The following is a 12,195-nucleotide window of genomic DNA, read 5'->3' as shown; positions in this document are numbered from 1 at the left end:
CAAAGAAAATGGGATTTGTGAGTGCGAAAGAGGTCAGGGATCCGGGTGCGAGATATGTGATTGTGAGTGGAGTATTGGAAGGGACACCGGTGGTGTTCGTAAATGTGAATGCCCCAAATTGTGATGATGCAGCTCTTATGAGGGGGTTGCTGGCAGCGATTCCGGATTTGGCCACGCACCAGTTGATCATGGGAGGAGATTTTAACTGTGTCCCAGAGCCGAGGGTGGATAGGTCAAGCCCCGGGTCGATGGGTAGAGTACGGATGTCAAGGGAGCTGGGGGCATTTATAGAGAGGATGGGTATGGTGGATCTGTGGCACTTTCAGATCCAGGAGGGAGTATTCCTTCTTTTCACACGTCTATAAGGTGTATTCGAGGATTGATTACTTTGTAGTGAGTCAGGAGATTTTGGTTGGGGTATAGGGGGCAGAGTGTGCGAGGATAGTTATCTCAGCCCCACTGGCTGGAGATTCGGTTTAGATCGGAACGAGAGCAGAGGCTGGGGTAGAGGTTTGACTCGGGGTTGTTGGCGGATGGAGGTTTTTGTGATAAGGTGCAGGCGGCGATTAAGGAGTATGTGGAGCTGAATCAGAATGGGGAGGTGTCGGCAGCCATTTTTTGGGAAGCACTGAAGGCAGTGGTCCGGGGGGAAATTATTGTGGTTAAGGCTCGTGCAGATAGGGAAAGGAGGAAGGAACATGACCGTCACGTGAGCAAGATAGTGGAGATGGACAGGGAATATTCGAGGGTGCCCACCGTGGAGGGATTGGTGAAGAGGAAAAGGTTTCAGGGGCAGTTTGACAGGCTGACAACAGGGAGGGCGGTAGCGCAACTGCGTAGGGCAAGTGGGGTGCAACATGAGTATGGGGAGAAGGCGAGCCGCATGCTGGTGCACCTGCTGCGGACTGGGGATGTGGTGTCAGAGCCAGGGAAGCTAAATGAGGCATTTAGGGAGTACTTTATGAGGCAGACCCGAGAGGAGAGGAGGGGGACATGGGGCGGTTTCTGGACATGCCGGAATTTCCCCAGGTGGAAGAAGCAAAGAGGCAGGCGTTGAAGGAGCCCCTGGGGCTGAGGGAGGTGCTGGATAGTATCAGCGGTATGAAGTCGGGGAAGGCCCCTGGGCCAGATGGGTACCGGCGGAATTTTATAAGGAATTCGCGACGGACCTGGCACCACATCTGTTGGGGCATTTAATGAACCACTGGAGAAAGGAGAGTTGCCAGAGACGATATGCAGGCAGTAATCACACTAATCCCGAAAAAGGGGAAGGACCCAGTGGAATGTGGGTCATATAGGCCTATATCACTATTGAACATGGATGTGAAAGTATTGACTAAGTTGTTGGCGGGGTGGATGAAGGAGTGTGTCCCCGGGGTGGTGGCAGAAGATCAAACAGGCTTTGTGAAGGGCAGGCAGCTCACGAGTTGTTGAATGTGGTGATGAATCCGTGGGGGGCTCTGACACTGGAGATGGTGGTCTCCATTGACACGGAGAAGGCATTGGATTGGCTACAGTGGCGGTACTTGTTCGAGGTTTTGGGAAGGTTTGGGTTTGGACCGTGGGTACAGTTGCTGTATGTGGCACCAAGGGCGAGGGTGAGGACGAATAATATGAGCTCACAAAGCTTTGACTAACACAGGGGTACGAGGCAGGTTTGCCTGCTGTCACCGCTGCTGTTTGCGTTGGCCATAAAGCCATTTGCGATGGCTCTCAGGGGGTCGTCAAGAGTGGCAAGGGATTATGAGGGGACAGAGGGAGCATCTGGTGTCGCTCCATGCCGATGACCTCTTGCTGTATGTTTTGGATGCATTGGAGAGTATGGGAAGGATTATGGGCCTGTTGGGGAGGTTTGGAGGGTTCTCAGGATACAAGCTGAATGTAGGGAAAAGCGAGTTATTCCCGGTGAATGAGCTGGCACAGCGGGCTAATTGAGGGGGGAATGCCATTTACAGTAGCGAGGGACAGGTTTAGGTATTTGGAGATTCAGGTAGCGAGGGAATGGACCGGGCTCCATAAGTGGAATGTAATGAAGCTGGTGGAGGAGGCTAGGAAGGATCTTATGAGGTGAGATACACTGCACTTAACGCTGGCGGGGAGGTTCCAAATGGTAAAAATGAATATTCTGCCGAGGTTCTTGTTTATCTTTCAAGCTCTCCCGATGTTTATACCAAAGGCCTTTTTTCAGAAAGTGGACATGAGCATTTCTGACTTTGTATGGGCGGGAAGGTACCAAGGGTGGGGAGGACCCTGCTGCAAAGGCAGAGGTAGCAGGGGGGGTTGGCGTTGCTGAACTTGCTTCATTGTTATTAGGTGGCGAATGTGGACAAGGTGCGGCGGTGGCGGGAAGGAGAAGTGGTAGAGTGGGTTAGGAAGGTGGAGGAATCTTGTAAGGGGTCTAGTTTGAGGGCTATGGTGACGGCAGCGTTGCCAATGGCTCCAAGTAGGTATTCAAGGAGCCCGGTAGTGCAGTCCACAGTGAAGATACGGAATCAGTTGAGGAGGCATTTTAGGGTGGATGAGATGTTGGTGCTAACGCCGCTGTGCGAGAATCATGGGTTTGAGTTAGGGGGATGGATAGTGTATACAAGAGATGGAGGGAAGTGGGGCTGGTCAAGGTGAGGGATCTGTATTTGGAGGAAGGGTTCGCTAAGGAGCTAAGGGAGAGGGTAGAGCGGCGAGGGGGAGTGAGTTCAGGTATCTGCAAGTTTGGGACTTTGCACGAAAGTTCTGGAGGAGGATCCCTAGGTTGCCGGGATACACCCTGCTGGAGCGACTGCTGCTTCTGGATGTGGAAGGGGTGGGAAGAATTGGGGATATATACAAGTGGCTGGGGGAGCAGGGAGGCGAGCGGGTGGTGAAGATCAAGGAGAAAAGGGAAGTGGAGTTGGGAGGGGAGATCAATTGGGGAGTATGGAATGAGGCACTGCGTAGGGTAAACGGGACCTCCTCTTGTGCAACGATGAACCTGATACAGTTTAAGGTGGTGCATAGGGTGCATATGACTCGGGTGAGAATGAGTGGGTTCTTTCAGGGGTAGCAGATGAGTGTGAGAGGTGTGGGTGGGGGCCAGCAAATACCGTGCACATGGGTTCTTTCAGGGGTAGCAGATGAGTGAGAGAGGTGTGGGCGGGGGCCAGCAAATAACGTGCACATGTTTTGGGGTTGCGAAAAATTGGGAAGGTTCTGGGTGGGAGTGTTCGCCGCGGTCTTAGCCAGGGTAGAGGAGGAGAAGGTGGACCCGGACCATTTGGTGGCGATTTTTGGGGTTTCAGAAAAGTCGGAGCTCATGGAGAGGAGGAAGGCCGATGTCTTGGCCTTCGCGTCTCTGATTGCATGGCGACGAATTTTGCTGGAATGGCGGTCGGCATCACCACCGTGGGTAGCGGCTTGGTTGGGTGATCTGTAGGACTTCCTGTGATTAGAGAAGATAAGAAGATAAAATATGAGTTAAGGGGCTCAGCCGGGAGGTTTGAGGAAAGGTAAGGGATGTTTGTGACCGTGTTTGAGGGGCTGTTCGTCGCGGGAGAGTGTGGGGGGGGTGATAAAGGGGAAAAATCTGTACAGACTGTAAAGTTGATTATTGGGAAGTATGTTTCCTAGGGTGTTTATTCGCTGTAACCAGTTTTGATACACGTTTGTAATACAATACATTTTTTTAAAAAAGTATATATATATATATATATATAAATAAACTCTGCGCACCTGTTTATTAAAAAAAATATTTAATGGGATGTGCGGCTGAGCAAGCATTTATTGTCTATCCCTAGTTGTCCTTTTTTGGGGGGGGGGGCACATTGGGTGAGGGTGGCAGATTTCCTTCCCTGAATGACATGAGTGAACAGGTGGGTTTCTGCGACAGTCAGCAATGGTTTCATTGTCATCTTTAGGCTTTTAGTTCCAGAGTTTTTTAATCAAATTTCACCATCTAACTTGGTGGGATTCAATACTGGGTCTCCAGATTGCTAGTCCAGTGACACTCGCACAACACCAGTTCCTCCCTGGAACACAGTGTGGAGGATACAGGGGAGGAGTTTAACAAGACAGTTTGTATTGGAAAAGTGCACCCAGGTGTTATCTTTACATTCCATGACAATTAAGGAATAATGAGCAGTTTTAGAAGTGAGGAGCAGGAACCAGTCCAGAGTGATCTGCTGATAAATGGTTAAACTTTCTACCTGCCATAAACATTCAAGATTGCATGATTTGGACTGAAGGGAACAGAAATGGGGACTCTCTTGGGAAATTGGCCAGTGTGGGAGAGAGAGAGAGAGACAGAGTAATAGTTTCAATAGGGTCAAGAGAATCAAAAGGTGACATATTGTTGGTTACACATATGTCATGGTGAATGTAGAACCAATGGCCATATAATTGGAAATGTGGAAGTGCAGCTGTTAGCAAATTGGAAGATGATTTTTTACATGAGTGAACACAGAAGGAAGTAGGTTTGGAAGGAGGAAGGCAGATGTTAGCAAAGTGCAGCACAAGGCAATGTAATGAGATGGCCTTATCTATGATGAGCACAATGATAGTTGAGTGACCACATGAGATAATAAGTTCCAAGTTACTGAAGGCGAATATATGTAGGTGAGTGTACTTTGGAGGGAGAAATTAAAGGAGAGTAGGAGGGCATGAACATAGAGGAGAAAGGGCATAATGAGCGGAGATGGAGGACACCATCTGTGGCCAGCACGGTAGCACAGTGGTTAGCACAGTTGCTTCACAGCTCCAGGGTCCCAGGTTCGAATCCCGGCTTGGGTGACTGTGTGGAGTTCGCACTTTCTCCCCGTGTCTGCGTGGGTTTCCTCTGGGTGCTCCGGTTTCCTCCCACAGTCCAAAGATGTGCAGGTCAGGTGGATTGGCCATGATAAATTGCCCTTAGTGTCCAAAAAAAGGTTAGCTGGGGTTACTGGGTTACGGGGACAGGGTGGAGGCGTGGGCTTAAGTAGGGTGGTGCTCTTTCCAAGAGCTGGTGCAGACTCGATGGCTGAATGGCCTCCTTTTGCACTGTAAATTCTATGATCTATGACACAAGAAATCTGCTATAAATGACAAGGGAAATAATTATACATTTAAACGTAGAACTAATTTACATATCATTTCTAATTCTGAAATTACATTCTTTTAAAATCAAATTTATCTGAAATGTACAAAAAACCCTGAATTACATAAATTACAAAAACTTTGTGCTTATCCTTCTCTCATTCCCTGACGGACCAACGACTTTGCTCATCCTCTGATCTCCCTTCAAGTGAACATTCTGCACCCAAAAAACTAATAATGAACGTCATTAACTATTAACTGGGAGGGACAAACCCGTTGCACCCTGTCCTCCCATAAGTTTCATAACCCCACATATATTTCAGAGAAGGAGTTAGTTCTCAGTGACAGGATGTTTGACTGATGTTTTCCTCCTTAGTCTGAGGATAAAGGGACAGCTCTGAAGGCTCAAACAAGCGGCTCTGTTGAACTATAGATCTGATGTAGTTTTTGTTTAGAATTCAAAACAGAAGACTAACTACAAAAGCCTTCACACAATGCTACACCAGGAGACACTGATCCACTTTTTATGGATACCTTTAAACTTTCTTCCGTCACCTGATAGGGACCTCAGATGCATACAGGTGACTAAACAGGAGGCAACCCAACCCGCCTGGTCAGGATGCCATTAGGTTTCACCTAGCTGGCAACCTGGACACAGGGCATTGGCCACCCTTGCTATAGGAACAATCCCAATGGGCAGTGGGAGGAGTCCCTTGAGTTCCTATTAGTTGGAGCGAGCAGGCCACCAAATGCCCCCCCATTGCAAGTTAAATACCCGTGGCGGTGGTTAGGCAATGGACACACTGCACTGCCATGGTGCCAAATGTTAGATTCCCATACCTCCCAAACCACTTCTGGGCGAGATTAAAATCCTGGCTGGATAACAGATAGTTTTACAGATATTAGGTCTAAAATCTGACTCAATTTTAAATATGGAAAGAATAAGTTTTACTTTGTGTACATCACTTCACTGTATCTGCTTTTAAAAGGTTCTTCAATAAGGCCCACTTAAATCTCCATGTTATGAGGAAAGTATAACAAAAGTATAAATGTAAATTAAATAACTATTACTTAAACTTGTGTTGCTAAAAAACATTAACCTTGGAACATCGGCACGGCTTTCCACACTTCAACAGTTCCGCGGCTGGCAAACTGCCCTAAAGAACATTCCAAGAAAAACAAGGGCATCCCAGCAAATGCCAACATGATTACGTAGGGAATAAGAAATGCACCTGGAAAAAATAGTAGTTTACAAAGATTGTATGGATGATCAAGCTCATTGATACAGTTTGAGACTGAACATTAAACAACCAAATAGGCTTTTTCATTTTAACACAGGAACTAATTATTGTCATTGACAGAAAACATTTTCTGCAGACTTTATTCAGTATCTGAATATAAAACAACTACAATGAACATTCAGGCTCTTCTCCAATTGCTTTACTCCCAACATCCGAGATCTTTGCATTTGAGAGTCTCCAATGACACAGTCAATGCTCTATTTCAGAAGAAGAAGAAGGTGATTAACATGGGATTCATTGCAGGATCATTCCTGGAGTTGAAAATACAATCTGTGCTCTTAGCAGAAACTTCTTGCCTTAGTTTCGCCATGAAACCTAGAATTTGAAAGCATTTAAAGAGTATTATTATAATAACAAAATTAACCCATTACTTCAGGTAAACAACCAAGTAAGTCCAAATCTCCAGGCAGTGTAATTAACAGCGTTGTGAAAAGAAAAAGTATTTCCACCATTTAGCAATGGAAAATATAAATCTTTACCACATGAGATGCTTTTTTCCCTTTTGATGTGATTAAAAAAAAACTGAAATGCGACTTCCGGGTGCGGCTATGCAGAGCTAGGTCGCATATTCAGCAGCTCCTGCTTGGAACGGACTTTTGGGCTTTTTTACAGGGCCCCCACGGCATTTGTTTGACATTTCCCGGTGTGGGAAGAAGGCTGCAATATTCCCCCGACAGTGTCCCCCAGGAAGGGTATGTCTCTGGGTTGCCAGACACGGCAGAAACAGTAAAAGATTTGGCTGCAACTGCAGGATAAACAGGGCCTCTTCCAGCATGCAGGCGGGGGAAGGGCAAGCTTAAAGCTGCAAGCTGACCTGAGGGCCTGTATCAAAGGTGAATTCTAGCAGCAGAGGGAACAACTGTGAAAAGACCTCATCAAGGCCACAGAAGGGACTTCCGGTTGCGGTGAAGCCTAGCTAGCCGCACGCTTCGGCGGCTCCAGCTCCGACGGACCTTCGGGCTCTTTTAAGAGCCCCAACGGGGAATTTTTCGACGACGCAACCCGGTGTGGGGTGTGTGAGAAGGGAGTCCCCCCCCAAACGAAGGAGGAAAAACCGGCGGCGGCGGCTGCAGCGCGAGGAATCGTCGACCAAAGGGTCAGAAAGAGAGAAGTACAAGATGGCGGCGGAGAAAGCGCAGGCGACATGGGGGCCTGAGCAGGATGAAATTGTGAGACGGTGCGTGGAGCTGCTGAAGAGGGAGGTGCTGACCCCGTTGCTACAGGCAATTGAGGGGCTCAAGGAGACATTAAAGACCCAGGAGACAGAGCTCCGCGTGGTGGAGCAGAAGGTGACAGATATGGAGGACGAGATCCTGGGCCTGGCGGTTAAGACACAGACGCACGAGGCACTTCATAAAAAGTGTACTGAAAGGATCGAAGCCCTAGAAAATGGAGCGCGAAGGAAGAACCTTCGGATACTGGGTCTCCCGGAGGGTGTGGAAGGAGTGGACTGTGGAGCGTACGCAAGTACAATGCTGAGCTCACTGATGGGTGCTGAGGCCCCTACGGGCCCCTTGGAGGTGGAGTGGGCAAATCGGATTCCGGCGAGAAGACCAAAAGTGGGAGAACCACCCAGGGCGATAATCGTGCGATTTTACCGCCTTAAGGATAGAGAAGAGGTCCTGAGATGGGCTAAAAAGGTGCGGAGTAGCAGATGGGAGAATGCAGTGGTACGGGTATACCAGGATTGGAGTGCAGAGGTGGCGAGAAGGAGGGCGAGCTTCAACCGAGCCAAAGAGGTGTTGCATAAAAGGAAGGTGAAGTTCGGGATGCTGCAGCCGACAAGACTATGGGTCACGTATCAGGAGAGACACCATTATTTCGAGACGGCGGAGGAAGCATGGACCTTCATCAAAGAAGAGAAATTAGATCGGAACTGAGGGACTGATGCTGCAGGAAATGTTATTGTTAATGTTATGGTTGAAGTTAATTGAGAAGTAAATTGGGAAGGGGGGAGACATTGGGGAAATGTGGGCGCCGGTGAGGGGGGAAAGACGGGACATAGTTGGAGAATGGGGAAGGGGAGTGGGAGGGGAAAGGGAGCTGCGCCATAAGAGGCGGGTCAGGTAAAGGGATGTTCCCGCGCCAGAAAGAATATGGCGGGAAGACAGGCGCAAGGGAGTTCCCCACACGGGGGGGGGGGGGGGGGGGGGGTCGAGGAGTGAGCAGGAGTAGCCGGGGTCAGTTGAAGTCAGCTGACTTACGGAAGTAATATGAGGGGAGCAATCATGCTAGAAAGAGATCTAGCGGGGGGGGGGGGGGGGGGGGGGGGACGGACAACTGGGTTGCTGCTGCGGAAATCCAAAAGGAAATGGCTAAAGAGTGGGTGGGCGGGGATGGTGTGCGACGCTGGGGGAGCGAGCGGGAGCGCGGAGGCGGGATATGGGACTGGCCTAGAGAAGGTAATGGCTAGTCGACACGGGAGGGGGTAGGTAGCCCCCTAGTGAGGCTGATCACGTGGAACGTGAGAGGCCTGAACGGACCGATAAAAAGGGCCCGAGTGCTCGCGCATTTGAAAGGACTAAGGGCAGACGTGGTTATGCTCCAAGAGACGCACCTAAAGGTGGCGGACCAAGTTAGGCTAAGGAAAGGATGGGTGGGACAGGTGTTCCACTCAGGACTGGACGCAAAGAATAGAGGGGTGGCCATTTTGGTGGGGAAACGGGTAGCATTTGAAGCAAAGAACATCGTAGCAGATAGCGGAGGTAGATATGTAATGGTGAGTGGCAGGCTGGAGGGAATGGAGGTCGTGTTGGTTAATGTGTATGCCCCAAACTGGGACGATGCGGGATTTATGAGACGGATGCTGGGGCATATACCGGTCCTGGAGGTAGGAAACTTGATTTTAGGAGGGGACTTTAATACGGTGCTGGACCCGGGGCTAGATAGATCCAGCTCAAGGACTGGAAGAAGGCCAGCAGCGGCCAAGGTACTTAAGGGGTTTATGGATAAATGGGGGGAGTGGATCCATGGCGATTTCTTAGACCTAGGGCTAGGGAGTTTTCCTTCTTCTCCCATGTCCATAAAGTGTCCTCCCGGATAGATTTTTTTGTTTTGGGAAGGTCGTTGATCTCTAGGGTGGAAGAAGCTGAGTACTCAGCCATAGCGGTTTCGGATCATGCCCCACATTGGGTGGACCTGGAATTAGGAGAGGAAAGGGAGCAGAGAACACTGGCGATTAGATGTGGGACTGATGGCGGATGAGGGAGTGTGTGCAAGAGTGCGGGGGTGTATTGAGAGATACCTGGAGGTCAATGACGACGGCGAGGTCCCTGTGGGAGTGGTATGGGAAGCACTAAAAGCGGTGGTCAGAGGAGAGCTGATCTCCATTGGGGCCCACAAAAGGAAAACAGAGGTCAAGGAAAGGGAAAGATTACTGGGGGAGATTTTAAGGGTGGATAGGGAATTTGCAGAGACCCCGGAGGAGGAATTGTACAGGGAGAGGAGACGACTCCAGACGGAATTTGACCTTCTGACCACCAGAAAGGTGGAGGTACTGTGGAGGAAGGCACAGGGGAGGAGGTATGAATATGGGGAAAAGGCTAGTCGCCTGTTGGCTCATCGATTGTGAAAGAGGGCAGCAGCGAGGGAGATAGGAGGAATTAGAGACGAAAGGGGAGACACGGTGCGAAGGGCAGGAAAGATAAATGAGGTGTTCAAGACCTTCTATGAGGAACTGTATAGGTCTCAACCCCCACAGGGAGAGGAGGGGATGCGGCAGTTCCTGGACCAATTGAGGTTCCTGAAAGTGGAGGAGCGGGGGGTGGTAGGCCTGGGGGCACCGATTGGGGTGGACGAGGTTATTAAGGGACTGGGAAGCATGCAAGCAGGGAAGGCCCCAGGACCAGACGGGTTCCCGGTGGAGTATTACAGAAAATATGTGGACTTGTTGGCCCCGTTGATGGTGAGGACGTTCAATGAGGCCAGGAAAGGGGGGACTCTACCCCCGACGATGTCGGAGGCGACGATATCGTTAATTTTGAAGAGGGATAAAGATCCGTTGCAGTGCGGGTCCTATAGACCCATTTCATTATTGAACGTGGACGCCAAATTGTTGGCAAAGGTACTGGCATCGAGGATAGAGGACTGTGTCCCGGGGGTGGTGCACGAAGACCAGACAGGGTTCGTAAAAGGGAGACAACTGAATGTTAACGTGCGACGACTATTAGGGGTGATAATGATGCCCCCAGTGGAGGGGGAGGCAGAGATAGTGGCGGCAATGGACGCAGAGAAGGCATTTGATAGGGTGGAGTGGGAGTATTTATGGGAAGTGTTAAGGAGGTTTGGGAACGGGTTTATTAGCTGGGTTAGACTTCTTTATGGGGCTCCAACGGCAAGCGTAGTTACAGGTCGACATAGATCGGAGTATTTCCGACTATATAGGGGAACAAGACAGGGATGCCCGCTGTCTCCATTGTTGTTCGCGTTGGCAATTGAACCTCTGGCCATGGCGTTGAGAGACTCCAGGAAATGGAGAGGGGTGATTAGAGGGGGAGAAGAACACCGAGTCTCGTTATATGCGGATGACCTATTGTTATACGTGTCGGACCCAGCTGGGGGGGATGATAGAGGTTATGCGAATTTTGAGGGGGTTCGGGGATTTCTCGGGGTATAGGCTAAACATGGGGAAGAGTGAATTATTTGTGATACATCCAGGGGACCAGAGTAGAGAGATAGAAGGCTTGCCTCTAAGGAAAGTGGAAAGAAACTTCCGATACCTGGGGATTCAGATCGCTAGGAGCTGGGGAACCTTGCACAGACTTAATCTGACACGGTTGGTGGAACAAATGGAGGAGGACTTCAAGAGGTGGGACATGCAGCCTCTATCGCTGGCGGGCAAGGTGCAAGCAATTAAGATGATGGTCCTCCCGAGGTTCTTATTTGTATTTCAATGTCTCCCTATACTAATCACCAAGACCTTTTTTAATAAAATAGACAGGAGCATCACGAGCTTCGTGTGGGCAGGGAAAGTTCCGAGAGTAAGGAGGGGGTTCCTTCAGCGTAGTAGGGACAGAGGAGGATTGGCACTACTGAACTTTGGCGGCCCAATAGTAATCGCCCATGTGGCAATGATACGTAAATGGATGATGGAGGGTGAGGGAGCGGCGTGGAAAAGACTGGAGAGAAAGTCCTTAAAGGGACGAGTTTAGAGGCGATGGTGACGGCGCCGCTACCGATCTCACCTAAAAAGTTTACCACGAACCAGGTGGTGGCGGCAACATTGAATATCTGGGGACAGTGGAGGCGACAGAGAGGGGTGCGGGGAGCCCTGGTGGGGTCCCCAATCAGGAACAACCATAGGTTCGCCCCAGGAAGAATGGATGGAGGATTTCAGAGCTGGTACCAGTTGGGAATTAGGAGGGTGGGAGATTTATTTATAGATGGGACTTTTGCGAGCTTGGGAGCATTGGAGGAAAAGTATAAGTTGCCCCAGGGAAATTTCTTGAGATATATGCAGGTGAGGGCGTTTACTAGACAACAGGTGAGGGAATTTCCTTTGCTCCCGACACAGGGGTACAGGACAGGGTGCTTTCAGGGGTGTGGGTCGGAGAGGGCAAGGTGTCAGAGATTTACCGAGAGATGAGGGAAGAGGGGGAGGAGTCAGTGGGCGAACTAAAAGGAAAGTGGGAAGAACTAGGGGAGGAGATAGAGGAGGGTATGTGGGCTGATGCCCTAAGCAGGGTAAATTCCTCTTCCTCATGCGCCAGGCTTAGCCTGATTCAATTTAAGGTGCACACATAACGGGAGCAAGATTGAGCAGGATCTTTGGAGTGGAGGACAAATGTGGGAGGTGTGGCGGGAGCCCGGCAAACCACGCACATATGTTTTGGGCGTGCCCGGCACTGGAAGG

At 49.9% G+C, this 12,195-nt stretch overlaps 1 protein-coding gene across 1 annotated transcript in view; it reads right to left on the bottom strand.

Moving 5' to 3' along the window:
* Positions 1-12,195, bottom strand: part of LOC140420929 (sodium- and chloride-dependent neutral and basic amino acid transporter B(0+)-like) — a 269,713-nt gene that overhangs the window by 202,916 nt on the left and 54,602 nt on the right. The window contains exon 4 of the mRNA XM_072505091.1: positions 6,144-6,275. Coding sequence (XP_072361192.1) covers positions 6,144-6,275 — 132 coding nt within the window. The remainder of the gene's footprint in view (positions 1-6,143; positions 6,276-12,195) is intronic.

This window comes from Scyliorhinus torazame, chromosome 5 (genome assembly GCF_047496885.1).
Source record: "Scyliorhinus torazame isolate Kashiwa2021f chromosome 5, sScyTor2.1, whole genome shotgun sequence".
Classification (NCBI taxonomy): domain Eukaryota; kingdom Metazoa; phylum Chordata; class Chondrichthyes; order Carcharhiniformes; family Scyliorhinidae; genus Scyliorhinus; species Scyliorhinus torazame.
This window is presented reverse-complemented; position numbering and strand designations above follow the sequence as displayed.